This window comes from Neovison vison, chromosome 5 (assembly GCF_020171115.1).
Source record: "Neovison vison isolate M4711 chromosome 5, ASM_NN_V1, whole genome shotgun sequence".
Lineage (NCBI taxonomy): Eukaryota > Metazoa > Chordata > Mammalia > Carnivora > Mustelidae > Neogale > Neogale vison.
The window spans coordinates 1,798,192-1,820,118 of record NC_058095.1 but is presented as its reverse complement, the minus strand read 5'-3'; the positions used below and the strand labels follow the sequence as shown (position 1 = coordinate 1,820,118).

Genomic DNA, 21,927 nt, shown 5'->3' with positions numbered 1-21,927 from the left:
CGATTCAGACCACCCCCGGTGTGGGGTCGCAGCTCCGCCGCCAGTGGGCCTCCGGCAGATCCCTCCTTATCCGGACCTTCGCCTCCTTGTATAAAAACGGGGATTCTTACAACTGCCTGTCACGGTGGGGCCGGAGCGCCCACGGTGGCCTCCGTCTCCGTTGCCACAGAGCGCATCGTACGGCCTGCTTTCCTTCCTCTCTCTCTGCCTGCCTCTCTGCCTACTTGTGATCTCTGTCTGTCAAATAAATTTAAAAAAAAAATTAAAGAATAAGCTGGGCCTACAAGTGAGGCAGACCACGTGTGCAGAGCCCCGTGTGCGGATTATAAACTGACTTCTGTGTGCGTGATCTGACCGTATGTTAGGCCATGAGAGAATCCTTAAGACGTTCCAAAAAGTAGAAATAGTACAGACAACGTGCATAGTAGGACGAGAGGGGAACAGCAGTGCAGAAATCAAGATGGACCTTCCAGCTAGAATTTTTTTTTTTTAAGCAGTCACCTTCAGTGTTCAGTCAAAGGAAAGTTATAGTTCTGGAAGTACAGATAATAAAAATCATGCACGTCAGACCCATGGAAAGCAGTTACAGCCACGTTCAGAGAAGGCTTGGTGGCCTTAAGTTCCCGTTTCCCCCCGACAGAGAAGCAGAGAAGAGGAAGCCACCGGCCAGGACAACAGCAAAACAAAGGAGCTGCAGGCACACACAGAAAAGCTGTTCGGTCAAGATCCAAGAAGGGCTTCTCTGAGTTCGCAAACAAAAATACAAAATTCAACAGTAAATAACAAGCTCTTTCTTGGGGGGTGGGAACCAGCTCGACTGATGAAGATAAGTGCATTCGGGAATGGACGCGGGAGGGAGAACGTGCTGACTCGCGAGACCGTTTTGCGCATCTCGAAAGTGCAGTGTGAACTGGAATATAGCACCCGTGTTTCCAGGAAAAGACAACTTATCAGCGGACCCCAGAAGAAGTAGAAGGCGCAAACTCACCAGTTTCCCCAGAACGAACAGGGAGGGGCGTTCGGAAGAACCCGCTGTGCCCAGGCACTCCCGAGGGCAGAGAGCTGCAGCAGCGTCCAGCTCCTCCGGAGCGGAGAAGGCAGGCAGACGCCGCTGTCCTGTTTGTGGAGCAAGGGGGGCGTTGGCGAGCGAACCTCGAATTCACAACTGTGTGCATGCACTCAGTGCCACCGAGCCGCGTGCCTCGTATGTCGATAAATTGGTAACGTTGGTTTTATATACATCACCACACACAGAACGGAACAATATCACACAGAAAAAGAAGCCACATGATATTCATTCTTGTGTTTGGAAATAACCCATCAGAACGTGGAAGGGACAGCAGCGCACTGCCAGACGGGCTCCTCCCGGGTGCAGGGTTGGTCCTGGGTCAGCCCCCGAGAAGCCGAGCCATTACAGTAATAATATTGATCAGTAGAAGAAGGCTGGCCTCGATCTTACCGTGAAGGAAGAAATCCCCACGAAAGGAGCACGTCCTTAGCTGCTCCTCTACCACACAAGCCCGGAAGCCAGCTTCGACCTTACCGGGGGGACACTGAGAGCGACAGGAGCAGAAGGAGAAGCCACGGTCACTCTCCGCTAACAGACAGAGGCTGAAATTAAAGGCACAAAGCCTAGAAAAGTAGAAGCAAACCACTGCGGCTGCCACGCGATATGCCTGGAAATCTCAGTGGAGTCAGTGCCAGGCCGTTAGTGAGGGGCATTAGGAGGAAGGGGGACTAAGGATCAACGTACGGAAATCACAAGAACAACCAGCAAAGATACGCGCACCCCGTTTACGAAAGAACCCTAAGTCTGGGCGTAAACCTGACCCGAGACATGAAAGCCCTCCGAGAGAGAAGCTGTAAAGCATTCCTGAAGAACACAGACGACCCCCGAACAAAGAAAAACATACGCTGTTTGTTTACAGAAGGCTTTGTCATCAGCAGTATGTCAGCGTTCCCTAAATTAACCTAAGCTTTAATACAATCCCAATAAAACTACCAGCAGGCTCTTTCTCCCCCCCTCGTCTCGGGAACTAGGCAGGCGTGCTCTGTACTTCCTGTGGAGAAGTAAATAGCGATCGCCAGGGAGACTCTGAACAGAGAGGAGGATGGAAGGAATTAACCCTGCCAGATCCCGGAAGTTGGGACAAAGCCTCAGTGATGAGGAGCATTGTGGGGCTGGGTCACGCACAGACGGGCTGACAAACGGGCGAACAGAGACGGACCTCTGAGTCCAAGGGCATTGTTCAGGGTCGAGCCAGCAGCTCAGATCTGCTCAGTAAGGATGGCGGGCTCCTGAATTTCCGGTGTTGGGGCAGCTAGCTATCTAACTGTGCTTCCCAAACACCAGACTTGACGTTAATTTTTATTTTTTTAAAGATTGCATTTATTTGATAGAGCGCACAAGCAGGGGGAGCAGCAGAGGGAGAGGGAGAAGCAGGTTCCCTGGGAGCCTGAGATGGGGCTCGATCCCAGGACCTGAGATCATGACCTGAGCCAAAGGCAGATGTCTAACCAACTGAGCCCCCCAGGTACCCCCAGAATTGACTTAAAAAGATAATTTAAATATAAAGAATGAAACTGTGAAAGTACTAAAAGAAAACCCAGGTAAATTCTGTTTAACCTTAGAGTGAAGAAAGCCTTTTTAACCATAACTTAAAAGTCTAGATCTCTTTGAAAATTAATAGATTTGGTTGCAGAGCAATAAGACATTTGCATGGGGGTGGGGAACATGAGCAAAGTCTTAAAGAATCGGGGGGTTGGTATTTAACCTCCACTCCCAGGTGACAGACCAGCCATCATCCTTCGTAAAGAGCTCCAAGAAATCAGAAACAGCACTGACGGTCCAGCAGAGCTGGGTCAGAAGCTGGGTCAGAGCTGGGTCGGAGGTGGTCAGAAGATACCGATGACGCTCGTTTACCCGCAGCGGAGATGCTCGGTGCCCTCGTGATGGCGGACGTGTGCTGTCGGGCGGCCCTGAGTCTGGGTTTTCACTTCTCAGACGGGCGAACACTCGGGTGTCTTGTGGCCGGCGGTGCTGCTCGGACACAAGGTGTCAGGGCTGTGGACGGACGTGTCCTGTGATGGGGCCGCGCTGCTTTCGGAAGTTATGGCTTTGCCCGCTGGGTCTGAGCAAGCCAGGCTCTCCTCTTGACGGACGGCTGCGCGTCCGCGGTGCAGAGAGGGCGCTGTCCGCGTGAAGGCTGCCCTCCACGGGGAGCGTCCTCTCGCCCGAGAAGAGGGGGGCTCAGCCTCTGCTCCTGTTTCTTACATGCGCGGGAGGAAGGGGCGGGAGAGTCGGTGAGAAACGAACAGGCACTGGCGGCCGCGGTGCAGGGAGGCTTTGCTCGCACGCTGTGTCACGTTCTATGTCCGGACGCTGGCCTTCCACGCCCCAGTGTCGTTGTCCCAACTCTGCGGCCCCTGCAGGGACAGGGAGGGAAGCTGCCTTCTCCAGCCATGCCTTTCTGTAACATTTTGAGTTTTTGAACTTTTAAGTATATTTACAGATTTTGGAACATGTACGAAAAAGTAGACTGAAGGCGTAAAAGCATCCGTACGCGCCAGGGATTTTCCCGTTGATCCTGGTTATTTACGACATTCATGGTGTGTTTTCATTCCAGAGTTTAGCTTTGACACGAGCACCTGATGCGAGAATTTTTTTTAGGTTCATTTATTGGTCTAAGTCATCTTTGCACCCAGTGTGGGGTTTGAACTCACGACCCCAAGATCGAGAGTCCTAGGCTTCCGCCGCGCCGGCTCGGCGCCCCGTGTATTTCAGTGTCTTCTGCACTGGGCCGTGGGAAGCCGTCGCTCCAGGGTCCGAGGCGTGCGGAGGGACGCGAACGTGCGCAGTGAACTTGCTGTGGAACCCGCGAGGGGCTGTGAGCGCCCGTGACCAGCGAGCAGAAGTCCTGCCCTGGTCTCGTTGCCCGGGCGCCGCTGGCCATGGACCTCACACCATTTCTAAATCGGTGTTTGTGCATCCCGACACCATCCTGCTGTCTCCACGGGCGCCCGTCACGCTGGGAACGGCCGCCCCACGGCCCCTCTGGGTCTTCCTTTTCTCTCATCGAGATCTGAACTCTGGGACCCGCACGGACCGGAAGCGGGGCTCTCCCACCGCGCCAGTTTCTGCAAGTTCACGGCAGGTCACCAGCAGCCGTGCCCACCGGTGCTCAGGATCGTCCTGCCGACGTCCCGGCCGCCCCGTAACAGACCTTCATCTGTGGGGAAGAGCAGGAAGCGTGCCCTGCCAGGCCACTCCCTGGCCTCACCCCTGCCTGGCCACTCCCCTTGCCTCACCCCTGCCTGGCCACTCCCCTTGCCTCACCCCTGCTGGGCCACCCTCTTGCCTCACCCCTGCCAGGCTACCCCCTTGCCCGCCTCGTGGACTCAGCCTCGCGGATGCCGCCCCTCCTGCTCTCTGTCCGCGCACCCCGTCTTCGGCCGGCGTCACAGGGAACCCAGTGCTCGCTCGTCTGCTTGCTCTGCTTCTCCTCCTCACCTCCCCGTCCCTCGTTTTAAAAGTGCAAGTCCCTGAACTCCGGAAGAGCGCAGAGCTGTAGTGAGAACCGAGAGCCGTCGGAGGTGGTTGTATGTGCTGGGACAGGGGCTGCTCAGGCCAAACCAGTTGGTGTTCATGCCCTTGCCTCTCCTCCTGCTGCTGGGTCTGGGGGATGCACCGGCTTCGGGGGCTCCTTGGCTGCCATGGCCCCTGAGGCTCTGTGGGAGGATTTCCACCCAGTCCATGGGGAGTGTGTGTCTGTCTGTGGCATTTCTGTGTCTTCGTAGTCAAAAAGCCTCGTGTCCCTCCTTCTGATGAGGCGGTTGGCCAGGGTGCAGGTGTCCCGGGCCCCTGCCTGCAGAGGATAGAGGGCGCGGGAGGGAAAGCTGAGCTGGAGAAAGTCTGAGCAAGTTCTCAGCTGGTTCATAAGCGAGTCCGGCTAAGGCCTGGGAGGGCAGGAGGCCCGTGACGAGGTGACTCTTGGGTGTCCCTTCTGGTGCGACCCCTCATCAGCGCAGGCTCTGCACCAAAGGCCCTCGGACGCTCACGCCCCGGTTCAGAACGGGGGCATGAATTAGTGGCCCCATGTTCCCCTCTGGTGAGGCTCACTGTACATGTGTTGGCCTTGATCTGACTTGTCCAACCTCTGGTTTAAAACCAAAGAGGAGCCTTTGCTCTGAGAATCGGGCAGCCAGCCGCTGTTCCCAGGGGCTTCTGCGCTGCCCTCTCCCAGTCCCCTTGGACGGCGACGCTGCAGGGCGGACAGTGTGTTGATGCCTTCTTAGATCTTCCGTCACCGCCTTCCTTCAGAGCAGGGCGTCCCTGTGGGATCACTTGGAAACTCACACTTAATCAGCTTCCTGGTGCTTCAGGAATCAGCCCCCTGGCCTGAGCCCCTGGTGCCCATGCTTCCTGACCAGCACCCACTCACACGGCCAGGGGGAGGCTGCCCTGCCGGTGTCCTGGTGTAAGAAGGAAACGGGATGATGAGAGCCCCCGAGAAGCAGGTGGTGTGGGGGAGCTGACCTCTGTGGTGCAGAGCACCCTCCTCCCCGTCTGCGGCGTCGGGCTCCCTCCCCACGTGAGCGTGATTTCTGATCTGAAGGTCAGCTTGGCTCACACTCTGCTCCTGGGCGTGTGTGTGCGCGCGAGAGCTTCCTCCTGACGGCACCACGTGTGTCTCAGAGGTGCCTCAGACGCACCGGCCCCACATAGAACCCTCCTTCTCTGAGGGCCTGCACCGGGCACCCCAGCTCTTTAGTGATCTTCCAAGCAATTGGGCCACCCGCCCCTCCTGCCCAGATCCCGCGAGAGTCGTCCCCGTCTCCAGGGTCATCCCCACGCCCTCTGCGCCAGCTGCCCCCTTTCAGTCCGGCTCACTGTCCGCTGCAGTCCTGCAGACCCACTGCCGTGACCCTTCCCGGTGCCAGCCCCTGCCGGCCACCTCAGGGCCTCCACGCAGCATCCGAAGCCCTGTGCCCTCTGTGTCCCGCATCCCACAGGATAGGCTCGCCTTCCCCTCCGTCCTGACTTGGCAGAAGATCCCACCGTCCTTCAGCACAGGCGCTGAGCCGCCATGTCCCCCAGGTCTCCTTGCCATGCCATCACACACACACGCAGCGGTCTCCTCCAGAGACTGTGAGCAGGGTGTGTGTGGGTCGCATCTCTGTGTCCAGGACTGAGCCAGTGCCTAGCACCGGCGGGTCCTTGAATGAGAGCTCAGCTCACAAACCCACGGTCATGCAGGTGTGTGCAGGTGCGTGCAGGTGTGTGCAGGTGTGCCCCAGTGCATGCCGGTACATGCAGGTGTGTGCCGATGTGTGCACACACATGCAGGTGGGCAGGTGTGGGCTGATGTGTGCTGCTACATGCAGGTGTGTGCCAGTCCATGTAGGTGTGTGTGCACATGTGTGCAGGTGTGTGCTGATACGTGCAGGTGTGTCCCAGTACAGGCCATTGTGTGCACACACGTGCAGGTGAGGGTCAGTGCGTGCAGGTGTGTGCCGGTGCGTACAGGTGTGTGCACATGCGTGCAGGTGTGCAGGTGCATACAGGTGTGTGCACATGCGTGCAGGTGTGCAGGTGTGCAGGTGCGGGCTGGAGTGTGCTGGTGCAGCGCGGCCTGGAGATTCGGGAAGAGCTGTACACCTGACTCTTCACTTAACGCTTCCCACCTCAGGTCTCTGTCTTTGGGGTAAGGAGTAGGGCCTCTGCTCCAGGAAGCACCTCTTGAAATGTGTGACACAGATGGTTCACACGATTATACTCCCACAGATTATCTTTTCCCAGTGTTTTGTAAGTCCAGGCAAAATTCTAAGGAAAGCTTCGGCAGGGGTTAGGGTCTGCAGAAACCAGGGAGGGTTTCGAGTGTCGGGTGCCTCCCCCTCGGGGGGGCAGGAGGAGGGGAGCATGGGAAGGGAGGGTGTGGGCATGGGCCGCAGGGGTGAAGGGGCCCCTCCCGGCAGGTCCCGGGAGGTGTTCAGGGAACGTCTAGGAGCCGCCGCACTCCTGAGTGTGTGTAAGGTGCCGGCCCCTCTCCCGCGGCTGAGGAGGGTGGGTCTGCTGGCAGCCGCTCTAGCTGATCTTCCCAGTCGAACGCTGGACTTGAGGGCATAGAATCTGGAAGGCATAGAACATCCCCTGCTCGCCCATGATTCATACATCCTAGGAAGCAAGGAGCCCCTGGGTACCGGCACTCACGGTTTCTCCGTCTCTTTCTCTCCCCAGTCGTGCCAAGCTGACCTGGTGAAGGACAACGGTCACAAATACTTCCTGTCGGTCTTGGCAGACCCTTACATGCCAGTAAGATGACCCTCCCTTCTCCCTCAACAGTGTCCGCAGCTGTGCTGTTTGTTCCCGCGCGTGTCTCGCTCTGGGTTCCGTGGCGAGGGGCTCCCTGCGGGCGGAGGGCCATGTCGGGGTGTGGGCGGGCACTCGGCCTTTGCCTAAGAGCAGCTGGTTCCAGAGCAGGTTCCTTTCTGCCTCTGAGCAGGTCGGTTCGGCTGTGCACGACCGTCTGTCTCCCTGGCACGTCTGTGCGGCAGAGGAGAATCCCTTCCCGCTCACATCCTGTCGACGGGATGAGATTAATGAGTTCTTTCATGTCTCTCTGACAGCTCACAGGCCTAGGGAAGGTTCTGGAACATGACAAGTTGCCAGTGTGCCTTATGAATCAGGAAGGAAGGGAGGGCAGGAAAGACGAGAGTGAGCGTTTACGTTTCAAATTGTGTTATTTTGTTAAAATGCTTCAGCAGCAGTCATCTATGAACGGCATTCACAGCGAGCGCTGCCGATGCGTCGTAACGAACCCCAGCCCCCCTCCCTGCAGCTCCTAGTGTGGCAGAGAGAACAAAACAGACGTCCAGAGTCGATCCTTGATATAACTCGGTTTTGCCAGCATATTTAAAGCGTAAAAGTTCATTTTCACAGCCTTGGCGTTCTAAGCTGTGCTGGTTACCGAAGAAAAACCAGAAGACGTTAAAGACAGGATTGTTGCATAACAGGCCTGCGGCACCGCGTGTTTGAACGGAAGCCTGGCGACAGAGCTCCATCCTGGGAGCAGAAGCTCACCCTCGCGAGGCTGGGGGGCAGTGGCTTCCCCGCCGTCCGGATGAGCAGAGCACAGGCAGCCAGATGGCAGAGCCCCCTGCGCTGCTGATCGTGGCTCAGTGGCAGCCCAGGCCGGCACAGGTGGGCCCCACTTCGGCTGCAAACACACTGTCGTTTTGAGCCCATAGTGAAATTCAAAAGAGAAGATTGCCAGATGCCAAAAACTGAAGCCAGAAGTCTGAGGAGAGCCACAGTAGGAAGGGAGCACTGACCCCGGGGTCTCCTGCCCTGCGCCCAGGGTGGGGCCTGAATGGCCACAGCGCAGCAATGGACCCCTCGTGGAAAGCCAGGGGCCTGCGAAGTGTGCCCCGCCCCACGCGGAGAGGCGCTCAGAAACGCAGCTCCTGGGGGTCCACATCCAGGCGGAGACACCAGCCCGGATCCCCAGGGGCCTGGAAGCAAAGGCAGAACCCCCACGGGCGTGTGCAGAGCCTAGAGCCTGAGAGCCTCGGCCGCAGGTGGTCGAACCAGCGGGGAGGAGAGCCAGGGCAGTCGGCAAATAGGAAATCCGCCCCCGAGAACCGGAAGTAACAGAGTTCTCTGAGAAAAACTGTAAAACCCACATGAGTAAGTGTGTGTAAGACGATTGAATGGGAAGAACTGTTACGTCCAAAATGCAGCATCGTGTAGTTCCTCAGAACTAATTTCGTCCCTTCTAGAAGAAAACAATCTATTCTTTTCTTTTTACTCATCCTCAAAAGTGACCAACTAGAAGGGCGCCGGGGGGGCTCAGTCGTTAAGCCTCTGCCTTCAGCTCAGTTCGTGATCCCAGGGTCCTGGGATCGAGCCCCGCATCAGGCTCTCTGCTTGGCGGGAGCCTGCTTCCCTCTCTACCCCTCCCCCTGCTTGTGTGCCTTCTCTTGCTGCGTCTCTCTGTCAAATGAATAAAATCTTTTTAAAAAAATGACCAAGTAGATTCTCTTGGTAAATCGGCAGATCTGGGGGGAGCCTGTAGTGGAAGCCGTTGTCTCTGCCGTTCAAAGCTCCGCAGTGAAGCAAACGGCAGGCGGCCCGTGGGGGAGGGAACCCAGACGCCACCCAGCACGGAGCAAACAGCAGGCGGGAGGGGGCTCTGAGGCCTACGGGGCAGGGGGTCCCACTGCTTCCAGCCCCAGGCCAGAGCGTGCCCTCAGGACAGTGGGGAGCGGCAGGATGTGGCGTGCCCACGGCTGACGAGTCTCCCAGCATGAAGAAAGGAACACGTTTTCGGTTGTAAAAAACGCAGTGAACCTTGTAACGGGCGAACACAAGCAAATCCACACGAAGATGTGTCCTGACCGAGTCGCACGTCTCCAAGCAGAAGGGAGAGTCTTAGAAGTAACCAGAACAAGGGGGCCTTTGCACAGCAGCGGGCCGCTTCAGCGGGTAGTGGACGCTGGCGCCAGAGGAAACGGACCGTCACCCTGGGACCCTCCGCCGCCTCACACAGCGTTCAGGACACGTGGTCAGAGGCTCAGAGCCCGCCGCATGTGGACCCCCAGGGCAGACCCGTGTGAAGACGGTGCCCAGGGACGCAGACAGCAGCACAAGACTAAGGAACCGGCGAACCTGTCGGCACTTCGGAGTGCGCACTGGCTGCGGACATGGACGGCGGTTCTCACGGACCTGAGGGGTTAAGGCCTGAGGGAGAAGGCTGGGATCGGCCCTGTAGTGGCCTCGACGCATCCGAGGGCGAGCAAGAAGCGTCCGTGTCCAGGTCCGCTCAGGCTGCGCAAGACAAAAGCGAGGCCCCACAGAACCACTGGGGTAGGCTGACTGGGTCCCTTCTGGAGGGCCACAGGCCCACGGAGGGAAGGGCAGCGTGAAGACCGGCCCACGCGACAGGAGGCCGCGAGAGAGAGCTGGGAACGGAGTTAGGAGGGGGATCCGCGCGTTTCCCACCGGCGTGCGCGGCGAGGGCAGCGTGCGGCACGGCGAGGGCGAGGGGGCATGGGCGGCGGTCGGGCGCTCCCCACCAGCGGGACGGCCCTCTGCCCACACGGGGCCGTGGTGGACGCGCCTGTCCTGCGGCATTCGCACCGTGGGGGACAACCTGCGCTCAGAGGCTCCACGCCCGAAGCCGCCGGCCCCTCCTCAGCCGGCTCCTCTTCTCTGTAGACGCCGGTGCGCAGGAGGCCGACTCGTGCGAGTGGGCCCGAGCTCGGGAAGGAGAGCTCTGCCATGTTCGCGGAAGGATGGGTTTCCGCCGTGGGTGAGAGCGAAACCAGGCTGCCTTCTGTCTTCTAGGCCGAGCACCGGACCATGACGGCGTTCATCCTCGCCGTGATCGTCAACAGCTACAACACAGGGCAGGTGAGTGCCGCAGCCGCCCGCCCCTCCAGGACCTCCTGGCCCCGCCACCCTGTTCCCCGTCTGTGGAACAGTCTTCCTCAGAGGGGGGCGCCGGCGGGGGGGGGGGCCTGCATGTGCCGCCGCTCGGAGGTAAGCTGCAACGGGCGGCATCTGGAAGGAGGAAAACGGATCTAAGCTGCCATGTGGGCGTTTCCCTGAGCAACGGGGCCGCGACCCCCGCTGGCGCCCCCCACTACCCTGGGTCAGGGGTGACCGCTGGCCGCTGTCTGCCTCCCCACAGGAAGCCTGCCTCCAGGGAAACTTGATCGCCATCTGCCTGGAGCAGCTCAGCGACCCCCACCCGCTGCTGCGCCAGTGGGTGGCCATCTGCCTGGGCCGCATCTGGCAGAACTTTGACTCGGCCAGGTGGTGTGGCGTGAGGGACAGCGCGCATGAGAAGCTCTGCAGCCTCCTCTCGGACCCCATCCCCGAGGTGAGCCGCCGCCGGCGTGTCCGGGCCAGCTGAGGCCGCCTGTCGGCAGGGGGAAGGGGAGCGACCTGGGGATGCCGAGAGACGATGCCTCCCGCGGCCAGGCCCCCGTCCCTCACTCCCTGACGGCTCTCTCGGTGCCTGTTGGTGCTCTGCCGCCTCCCCGCGCCCTGCTGCCCCATCGGGACAGGTAACCCCATGCGGGGGCACAACCCCGCCGCCCGCTGCGGCCTGACCGCTGTCTGGCCTGTCCTGCAGGTGCGCTGCGCAGCCGTCTTCGCCCTTGGCACATTCGTGGGCAACTCTGCCGAGAGGACTGACCACTCGACCACCATCGACCACAACGTGGCCATGATGCTGGCCCAGCTGATCAACGACGGAAGCCCCGTGGTCCGCAAGGTGCGTGGCCCCCAGGTCGCAGGCGGCAGCAGAGCACCTCGTGGCAGGTCTCCCGTGGCGCCCGGGGGTCTGACCGGTGACCCTGACCGCGGCCGCGAGCCCTCGTCTCCCACTGACGCACCCTTGACAGGGCAGTCCTTTGATGTGTGTTTAATTCTCTACCAAACGCGTTTCTTCACCAGATACTCGTGTGTTTGCTTCATTTAAAGCATTTAACAGGCTGCGTCTCTGGCAGCTTGTAGACTAGGCTCCTTCCCGCCCGGGAGCGGCACACACACAGCCCCGGAGACCCAAAAGAGCGGTAGACGCGCACAGCCCGCCGGCAAGGTTTGTGTGGCGTCCTCCCCTCCCCGCCCCCGTGTTCGTCCGCGGCTGAGCTCTTTAAGTTGAGAACTCGCACTGGCCTGTGCAGATGTGGAGATACCGCGGATTCCCGCCAGGACCTCACACCTCTGTCCAAGGTCGGCCCGGCCTCAGCTAGGCGCCCCCCACCCCAGACGGCAGCGCCATGGGACCCGCGCGGTTCACTGGTGACCTTGGAAGGCTGCCCGTCCGCCGAGGCAGTTCTCCTGTGTTCACGCGTGTTCACGCGGCGCTGCGCACGGGCCGGCCCGAGACCCCCATATGGGGGCGAGGGAGGCTGCGTGTGGCCTGGGGCCGTTGGTCCCTTTGGACCCCCCTGGTTCTCCTGGGAGGGACGGAGTCTGGGCAAGTTCCCGTCAGCCAGACTCGACACACGGGAGAACACAGTCTCTCCCTCGTGCTCCCTCAGGGGGGATGAAGCCGTTGCTCATGTGCCCGACGGCCCAGCACCCCAGCAGGACTGCGACACAAGACCCCAGGGCCGAGCCTGTTCCACTGGCCCGAGCGTTCTTGCGGGCGGCTCCTCTCCTGCAGGCCCGCCAACAAAGTGCCTCTACTGGGAGCCACTGGTTGGACCAGCACATACCAGTTTCTGTAATTGTCCATTAAAATCCCTTTTAAAGAAGGAAAGTTTTTTTCCTTCTTTCCAGAAAATCTTAAAAATAACAAAGAACGTTAATAAAAATGGCAAGACTGTCCCTCGTGGTTTCCAGTGAGGGGTCATTGGCCACCGAAGTCACAGGGATGTCTAAGTGCCTTTGTGAAGCCCCTGGCATCCCAGTCCTGGCTGGCCGCCACCCGCTGGCCCACGTGTAGCCAGGCCTCTCCCGAGGGCTGCCCCATCTGGAGGCAGAGGACGGCTCTCCTTCCCACGTACTCCTCCATCCCGGGCTCCGCATGCGAGCTCTTAGCATCCCAGGCCCCGGAGCGCAGAGTAGAAGACGAGCCTGCCTTCAGGGGCAGGCGCAGAGGCCAGCGGTGGTGCTGGAGCGTCCACAGACATGCAGGACTCAGCGGTGGGTGCAGAGCTCTTGGGAACAGGTCAGAGTGGCACCTACCCTGCTTCGCCGGGGACGTGGGGTCACGAAGTCTTCCACGGATGGGAGCTCGTCCCTGAGCAGCCAGGAGCCGGGAAGGTGAGGGACAGGGAGAGCGGGTAGGGCAGGCAGAGTATGTGCAAAGGTCCAGAGGTGTGAAGTCCCACGGTGGACCCGGGCCACCTGCCGTTCGAGTGTCTGTGGCAGCGAGCAGCAGGAGGGGCAGTGCGGGGGGGAGGGGAGGGCAGTGGCTCATCGCCGCCGGCCCCCGTGCGTGGGGGGTACGCCTGCCAAAGTACTTCATTCTTCCAGCAAACGCTTGAGTGCTGCGCTCCAGGTCCTTGGGGAGGCCTTGGGACCCTGCCCTGCTTTCAGCAAGTTTGTGCTCTAACGGGGACAGGCAGCCCCCAGCAGGCCTCTTACATAAACCAACGAAGCCATGTTTGCTATGGGAACGTGGGGCTTTGGGGATGGAGGGCAACAGTCGGTGCCGTCTGAGCGGGGTGGGCAGGCGACGCTTAGTGGGGGAAGTGGCACCGGCTCAGAGAGTGGCCCTTCCCTGGCTGCAGAACCCCAACGCCGCTGGCACTGTGTTTTCTCCTTGTCCAGAGCCACGTGGCGGGACTGTCGTGGCGTGTGGCACTCGGAGGGAGCTCGGGCCCAGCCTGCTGGTCCGGGAGACCATGCTGTGGGCCCAGTCAGGGCCGTGGGCCACACCTGCAGCTCGGCCTGGTCACGTGGGCAGCCGGCACTGCTGTGTCCGGCTCGCGGCGCGAGGGAAGCAGGGACGGAGGGGCTTCCGTCCTGCCGCGTGCGCTCGGTGTGGACAAGATGACCGGTTTGTCAGAGCGCGTTGCCTCCCCGCCGAGCCGCTGCGGCTGCCCCCGGCCGTGCTGGGTAAAATGGGCATCAGCACAGCCACCCCAGCCTCCCAGGTGCCCCCGGGCGGGAACCTGTCTCTGAAGGACAAAGTGCCACCTGCCCGGTCCACCGGCGCGCCCCCGGCCCGGGCTGGGCGGGGGGTACCAGCCTGCCCATGTCCAGACCCACATCCGCGTCCACCTCCTTCACCAGCACATCTGAGCCTGAGCGAGACGCATCCGCACCCCAGGACCTGGGTCCCTGGTGGAGATGAGCGGGGGACGCTGCCCAGGCCTCAGCACCCACAGCCGGTGGGAAGCTCGGAAGGCGCACCTGTGGGAGCAGACGCGCTGCCCCGACACGGCCCCGTCTCGCCGCAGTTCCCCCGTGACCGCGGGCCACCAGGTGTCAGCCAGTCGGAACCGCAGCAGGGACCGCCCTCGGGGGAGGAAGCAGGGAGGCGGCAGCCAGCACACAGAGGCCGCAGGGAGGACCCCGGGGAGATGTGTGGCCCGACCTTCCAGCCAACCACATGAGCATTCACTCCCCGCGGGGCAGTGCAGGTGCCCAGGAATGCGGCCCCTGAGTCCTGGGACGCTCCGTAAAGCGGACGCGTGCTGGAGATTAGAAGGTGTTTGGAGGGAGAGGTTCTGTCCATGTGGTGCGCACTCATCAGGCACCTGCGTGCTGGGCCCTGGGTCGCCAGGCCGCCTGATGGCCCAGCGGGGAGCTGAACCTGGGTCCTCTCCCAAGAGCTTGCACTTGGCGGTGGGGCACGCTGGAGACTGAACAGACCCGTGTGTGACGTGGTGGGGAGCGACCCCCTCTGAGGGAGGCGAACCGGACGAAGGGGGGGCACTGGGGGAGGCCTGGATGAACTCGGGGCACTCAGGGAGGTGTCTGAGCGAAGGCCTGAAGGAAACACGGGGTGCGCTGGGGAGGCCTTTCCAGGCCGAGCGGACAGCAGGGGTGGGGTGGTGGCCCCTTCAAGAGTCCATGCAAGATCGAGGATGGTGGGCACGAGGGGTCGGGGCGGCCGGGACCCAGGTGGGCAAGGCCTTATTTTGTTCTGCCCATGAGCGGAAGGCAGGGGGTTGGGAAGATTGTGGGACTGACCCTGCCGTATGACGCTGAGACACGCTGCCAGCCGGGGGGCTGGGCCACATGTCTCAGGGGGCTGGGCCATGTGTCTCGGGGGACTGGGCCACGTGTCTCGGGTGCCAGGGGGCTGGGCCACGTGTCTCGGGGGTGCCGTGGGGGCTGGTCCATGTGTCTCGGGGTGCCGGGGGGCTGGGCCACGTGTCTCGAGGTGCCCGGGGGGCTGGGCCACGTGTCTTGGGGGTGCCGGGGGGGCTGGGCCACATGTCTCGGGGGGGCCGGGGGGGCCGGGCCACGTGTCTCGGGTGCCGGGGGGCTGGGCCACGTGTCTCGGGGGGCTGGGCCATGTGTCTCAGGATGCCAGGTGGGGGGCTGGGCCACGTGTCTTGGGGTACTGGGGGCTGGGCCACATGTCGTGGGGTGCTAGGGGGCTGGGCCATATTTCTCAGGGGTGCCAGGCCACGTGTCTCGGGGGTGCCAGGTACCCATGTTGAACCTCTTCCAGAAGAGGCCTCCAGAAGCCTGTGCGTCCTTGCCAGAACTAACCCCGCATCCACGTTTTGTGGTCAGACGTGAACCAAGAGCCCGTCGCCAGCTGTGGCTACCTCTAGTGGCTGCCTCCCCAGCAGGACGTGCTTGGCCCAGAGCCACTGGGCGTGGGCAGTGAGCTCAGTGTTTGACCTTTGATGGCATTCCCTGCACCAGAGTGTCCAGGACCTGGGTGCGAGTTCATGGTCCAGGGCCCAGCACAGGTTTTCCTTGCCTTGCAACAGGGTGACGGGGAGAGCCGGTGCTCTTGGAAGACAATACAGGCGGCTGGTTTGCTGGGAGCGACCCGCTGGCAGCCCCACCAAGCATGTGCTCCGGGCTGCAGAGGGGCGTGGGCAGGCATGCAGGGGCCGCAGAAGAGTGCCAGACGGGGTGTCCGCAGTGGGCATGAGCAAACACGGGGGTTCGCGCAGTCAGACTCTGGCAGATTGAGCTTGAAGAGGGGGAGACGCAGGGGGTGGGTTTGGGAGCTGTGTGGTGCACAGACGCGAAAGGAGGAGGTGAGGGGCCCGTGCAGGGTTAAGGCGAGAGAGACCCACGCAGGAGAGGAGGGGGCAGCCGCCAAGAGGATCCCAGGCACCAGGCAGAGCCGTGCACCTGCACAGAACGGCCCCCGGCATGGGGCTGCAGGGGTTCGCGTGCAAACCAGGGGCCCCAGGCCGCCGTGCAACAGGCCTGCTGCCTTCCTCTCCTTGGGCAGTCAGGCCCGAGGGTCATGGAGAACTTCTTTGCCTTTTAGGGACTGGAAACTAATTTATCTTTCCAAGTTTTACATTTAATGAAAGGAGCGTGCCCTGGCTTGTCGGCCGTGTTCCGCTTTAATGCACCCGGAGTTCAGACGGCTCACCAGCGGCAGAGCTCAATCAACACATACCTCAGCCCAGGTCTCAGATCGATCCGCCCCTCCCCCCGGAGGGTGTCATTCACGCCTCTGTCCCCCGGAGGGTCCCATTCACACCTGTGCCACTCAGGGCTTGTCTGGAGGCTCCTGCTCCCTCTGGACACCCCCGCGTGCCTCCCTGGAAGGGCCTGTCCCTGCTGCCAACCCTGAGTGCAGAGCTTGTCTTAACCTTCCTTTTTTCCACAGTGACCCGAGCACTCGGCGTGAACTTTCGGCCTCACCGCTTTTCCACAATCCTCTCCAGCTGCCGTAAGTGTTATTGTCCTTGTCCCTCTCGGCAGGAGCTGGTGGTGGCCCTGAGTCATCTTGTCGTTCAGTACGAAAGCAATTTCTGCACGGTGGCCTTGCAGTTCATGGAGGAGGAGAAGAACTACCCCCTGCCTTCTCCGGCGACCGCAGGTACAGCGTTGTGGCGCGGGGAGCCAGCCGGGCCCCCGGGTGAGGACCACAGCTGCCTTCCCTTGCACCCGGGCCCGAGCTCACTGCCCACTCCAAGTGGCCCCTGTGACTCCTGTCCAGCCAAGCATTTAGCAGAATAGAAGGGGGGCTGCACGGACCCTCTGACTCTTTTCCTTCCTTTTCATCGTTTTTGGGAGTCACATCCCCGGAGATGTTGAAGGAGAGCGGAACGCGTGCCGCGGGCACTCTCCGGAGCGCACGTCAGCTCTTCCTGCGATGAGCTGTTGTCGGTTTCCTGCTCATGAGTCACGCTAGCCAGCAGCTTTTCTCTTGTTTGTCCTTTTTGCGGGATTTCTATTTCTCCGTGTTGGGCTGCCCCCTCCCCCAGAACGCAGCCTTCTCTGCAGGAAGGAGGGCTTGTGATCAATAACAAAAGCCTTACTGCTTTTAGAACATCAGGGAAGGGAAATGAAAATGAACTTGCTTAGCGGAAACAGCTGGCGTGCCGGAGGAGGGCACCGGGCGGCAGAGGGGAGGGCCTGCGGCACTGACCCCGCAGCCGCTGCTCTGCTGTCATCTGTAGGCCAGGGGCCCGCAGCCAAGCTGCAGAGTGCCTGGCACTGCCCTCGGGCCGGCCCCGGTCGCCAGGCCTGCTCTGAAAGGTCTGTGATAACGGCGTCCCCGCACAGCAGCCAGCATGGGCTCTGTCTGCTCGCACAGCTCCCCTCCCCGCCCGGCGTGCCCGTGTCCGGCTTTGTCCGGCCGGCTGAGCGGTGGGCCTGCTGGCGCCGTTCGCACTGGCCCGGGGGGAGCTCCCATCACCTGCTGTGCTGGCCTCCCCGCTAACAGGGTGTGCGGCCCCCGGAGCCCGCCATTAACTCTTTCTTCTCTCTCCCAGAGGGTGGGAGTCTGACCCCAGTGCGGGACAGCCCGTGCACCCCCAGACTCCGCTCCGTGAGCTCCTATGGAAACATTCGAGCCGTCACCACCGCCAGGAGCTTGAACAAATCTTTGCAGAACCTGAGCTTGACAGAGGAATGTGAGACGCTGGGAATTGGGTCCTTGGGTTGGGACAGTCGTGGGTCAGATTCTGCAGAACTTTAGGGACACGCGGGCCCTGCCCCTTTCTGTGCCCTGAGGGCATGTCCCGCTGTCCCACCTGCTGGCCGCAGGTCTCACCTTGGCGCAGGCACCGCTGCGAGGAGAGGTGGGGGCTGGGGGAGGCACATGTGTGGTCCCAGGCACCTGCGCTGACGGCCCCCACCATGCTGTGTGGCCAGCTGGCAGCTCGGTGGCGTTCTCCCCCGGAAACCTCAGCACAAGCAGCAGCGCCAGCAGCACCCTGGGCAGCCCCGAGGGCGAGGAGTACATCCTGTCCTTCGAGACCATCGACAAGATGCGCCGCGTCAGTTCCTACTCCGCGCTCAACTCCCTCATCGGTGAGTGCCGCGGCCGGGCCCCCCGGCCCCCCCCCGCTGGCCCTCGGGGCTCATGGGGCGCGCGGGGCTCGGGACAGCCCTGGTGGGAGCGCAGGCGTTGGCTGGGGCGCGGGGGCTGCTGGTCGCTTTCACTCCCACGGGATCTACAGGCCGTTCTGGGCGTGTGGGGGAGGCTTCCAGAAGCTTCCGTCTGCCACAGCCCAGTGGCTGTCTGTGCAGTGACTCTGCCCCAGGAGACACCCCATCTGTCCGGCCCAGGGCAGAGCAGCGGCCGCCACCCCTGAGGGCAGAGAAACACTCCACATGTGAAAACGCAGGGACGCTCACGGGACATTCTCCGTGCCTGTTTCGTTCCTGACTTAAGGAATCACACACGGAGCCGAATCCCCAGAGCTTGGCCATGGTGTCCGTGCTCTTTCACTGTCCGGTGACCCCCACGCACGGTGCCCCTTAGGGCTCAGACTTCGTGGAAACCTGTCCTGCGGCTCGCATCCCGTGGGGCGGCTCCTTCCCGCTGCTCTCTCTGAGCCCAGGGCCGTTCGTCTGCTCCCCCCGGCCCCCTCTTTCAAGGTTGACTTGCCCGTCCTGTCGGCAGAGGGCAGACCGGAGCCCTCATCTAACCCCCACAGGATTGTTCTGGCCATTTCTTCCGAGGTTAGGTTCGGCGCCTTACGTGGTTCTAAGACGCCCGTTTCAGCCGAATGTTCTCGCTCCAGGTCACTGTGCCAAGTGGCCTCCGGACCTTGTCCCCTCTGCCGTCCCCCGTCCTCCTGTTGCCGTTTGCATACTTCTGCTCCTTGTTTGCAACTAATCCCGCAAGACATTGGTTTGTTTCCCAGTGTCTCCCAGTCCCAACTTCTGCTTTGTCCGTTGCCTCGTTACATCTCTACGTTTTGTTCCAGTAGCTTCGTTTTGTTACTCCCTTTTCTTCAGCTTTCCTTCGTTGTGCGTTTTCGTGTCTGGGGCTGAGAATGCAAAAAGCTCACGTACTGGGGCTTGCTTCTATGCTCCGACACCAGCATTCACGCCTGCGGTTTCCGGGTCGGCCCCTCGTCCGTCCTTGTGTCGGTTCCACGTCGTCGGCTCATTTCCGTGGCGAGCCCCGAGCCCTAGTGCCGACACTGTCCACACCACGTGGTGATGGCAGTTATTTCTGACTTTCGGCCCTGAGCTGGAGGGGTCAGGGCTGCTGTCCCCGCGTGAGCCACACCAGTCTGCCACCTGCTGGAACGGGGCTCAGGACGTCTACTGTAGTCCCTGCAGGTCGGGTCCATGTGGCGTCCCCTCGGGGCCTGGACGGGCGGTGGGTTTCAGATGTGGCCACCGTGCCCCCCAGGGTGGCAGGAACCGGAAAGGGCTCGTGGCTCACCAAACACACCGACCCATGACCAAGAACTTGGCTCAAAAATACCAACTTGAAATCCCCATCTAAACTGAGAAATGACATCGCAGATTCGTGGGTTTGGTTGTTTGCTAAAATATCTCAGGTGCCCAGAAGGCATAGGGCTGGCCCTTGGCCCGAACGCAGTTCTGCTGACTCGCCAGTAAAACGCATTCTGAGTGTCCCTTGCAGGGTGTTTGTTTTGAACTAGAACATGTTCTTTTAACAGAATTAACACTGTGTATGGTGGCTAGGTTCCCAGGCCGGCCCCACAGGAGGCTTGAAACCCAGGTCGGTGCGACCCTGAATTAGTATTTCTGTGTTTGTATCTACAACGAGGAAGTGTGAAGTCCCGGGGCAAACTCGGGGACACGCTGTGGCTCTGACCTACCAGCCAGGTGAGCTCGGCCACTGCACCACTCCCTCCTAGCCCACCCCTCCCCCACAGTCAGGGCAACCCCCGCCCCCACCCTCGCCGGTGCCGGGTTGGCAGACAGTCTCCGCAGGAGGCCAGAGAACGTGGATTTTCCGTCTCGCAGGCGGCCTGCAAACAAGTGAACCTGGCAGTGTTCCAATCAGCCTTCACTTACGGACTTAAATGTAAATTTCCTGGAATAGTCACAAGTCATGAAACATTATTTTCCTTTTAACTTCTTTCCCCAACCACTTGAAAAAGTATAAAAACCATTCTTCCTTTGCAAGCCATCCAAGAACAAGCAGCCGGGCTGTGGCTCGCACGCATGCAGGACGCGCCCTTCCTGCCCCTGCAGGGTCCGGCAACGTCCCCTGCTGCTCCTTCTCAGGACAGGGAGGCCAGCGTGTGGGCGTCCGGGCCACGCCACCGTGGGAGAAGCAGCGCAGAAACGCCTCTGACTTTGAAGCCAGTCACCACACCGGGCGCCTCCACCCCTGCCCCACCTCCACTGCAGGGGCACGGTGGACCCAGGGCCCCGGCCCAGAGCCAGGTTTTGTCCGTGACTCCCCTCTGTCCCTCGGCCCTGCATCCTGGCCTCGCCCCCCAGGCCAGCATCCCCCGGCGCTGGCTCCCACGGGCTTCTCCTGACCGGCCTCCCTGTCACCTTCATCGGGGCCTCGTCCTGACTGTGTCCTACACATGACATGTGTCCTCGTGCCTTATGGCCCTGCTGTCCAGTACCGCCTGTGTCCGTGGCTGTGAGCCCGCTCCGCGGCCCCCTGCCCATACACACGCTGGCCGCCAGGAGAAGAAACTGTCGAAACGGTCACAGAACTCGCAGAAACACAGTGTCTGTCACGTGTCAGATGGAACCAATGTGAGAAAGAGTCAAGCCACGTGTCATCAAGGAACCTCCGAGAGCTTTCGTCGGAAGGTTCCTGTTTACGGCACATCCCTGTCTCCGGGGCCTTAGACCGCATGTGCCGGCGGAGGCGACAGCAGGTTTGGGCCGCGTCACAGGGCAGGTGCAGGGTCCTGCCTGGGACGCGGCGCTGCTCTCTTGATGAGGGGACAGCATCCTGTCCTGGGTGCTGGCCGGGAAGCGCTTCTCGGCGGCTGTAAGGACAGAGAATGTCATCGGAGGCCACGTCAGGGCTGGAGAGCACGGCCGCACAGGGAAGGGGCAGGGACCGTCCTCTCTAGGCTGCACCGCGGGGCCCCTCCCGCCTCTACCCTGCCTGCTGTCTTCCTCCAGGGAGCCGGCGGCCCCTGCCTCCGCGCTCACAAGTTCCGACTCCCCGAGAAAGCCGAGTGTTGTCTGCGAGTCGGTCAGAGTTCTGAGGCAGGCCAGAGCTGATGGAGCCGCTTCGAGCACGTCCCCTGAGCCAGCGCTCCTGTCCACGCATGCCTACGACGTGGCCTGTCCACCACACACCTACAACGTGGCCCCACCGAGTCCCGTGGCTCACAGCTCTCGCCTGCTCGAAGACCAGTTTTTCCTTCATTTCAGCCAGAGGACGACTATCTCTCTAGGCTCTCACTGGATGTTGCAGAAGAGGTTTTCAAAACCATGGCAACCCAGGGACGTCCGTTCTTCCCACCTTCTCCGGAAACGCCAGCCCCTCCAGGTCCCCTCGTGGCCCCCTCCCTGCTCTGTTGCCGCGGGCACTCCCGGTGGTCTCACCTGCTACGCTGCGTGCCCAGGAATGAATTAGGGCCTGGGCTTCCCTTGACCCCGGCTGGACCCCCGCAGCGCCTAAAGCCTGCCAGCCTGATGTCGTGGAGCCGTGCCCGGGCCCAGTCTCCGCAGCCCCTCACCTCTGGAACCCCACGCACCTAACTCCCCAGCCGTCTGGCCTGACCTCCACGTGGGCCCCTTCGGTCCTCCCCGTCTCTGGGTCCCCCACTCCAGGACCGTCTCAGCACACTGCATGCCAGGACCCCCCCGAGATCCTGCCCGCGCGTCTACCGGCTGCCAGGCTTGTCCGATGGCGGCCTCGCGCAGAACCGCTGTGAACGCCGTACTTGCCGTCAGCTCCCGACTCAAGGCCTTGCACCTGCAAACAGCCTGCACCTTCATCATCGCCGCCCTCAGCCCGTGCCGCCGCCGCTGTCCTCTGCCCTCTGCCCTCAGGCTGGACGGTGACCCCTGAGCGAGGCACGGACGGCCTCTGTGACTCACCACATGGCCTCTCCCAACCAGCA

At 61.4% G+C, this 21,927-nt stretch overlaps 1 protein-coding gene across 1 annotated transcript in view; it reads left to right on the top strand.

The window, feature by feature from the left end:
* The window catches only part of RPTOR (regulatory associated protein of MTOR complex 1), a 305,182-nt gene that overhangs the window by 241,686 nt on the left and 41,569 nt on the right, over positions 1 to 21,927 (top strand). The window contains exons 14-20 of the mRNA XM_044247255.1: positions 7,238 to 7,312; positions 10,346 to 10,411; positions 10,692 to 10,883; positions 11,139 to 11,279; positions 16,370 to 16,487; positions 17,386 to 17,526; positions 17,768 to 17,926. Coding sequence (XP_044103190.1) covers positions 7,238 to 7,312; positions 10,346 to 10,411; positions 10,692 to 10,883; positions 11,139 to 11,279; positions 16,370 to 16,487; positions 17,386 to 17,526; positions 17,768 to 17,926 — 892 coding nt within the window. The remainder of the gene's footprint in view (positions 1 to 7,237; positions 7,313 to 10,345; positions 10,412 to 10,691; positions 10,884 to 11,138; positions 11,280 to 16,369; positions 16,488 to 17,385; positions 17,527 to 17,767; positions 17,927 to 21,927) is intronic.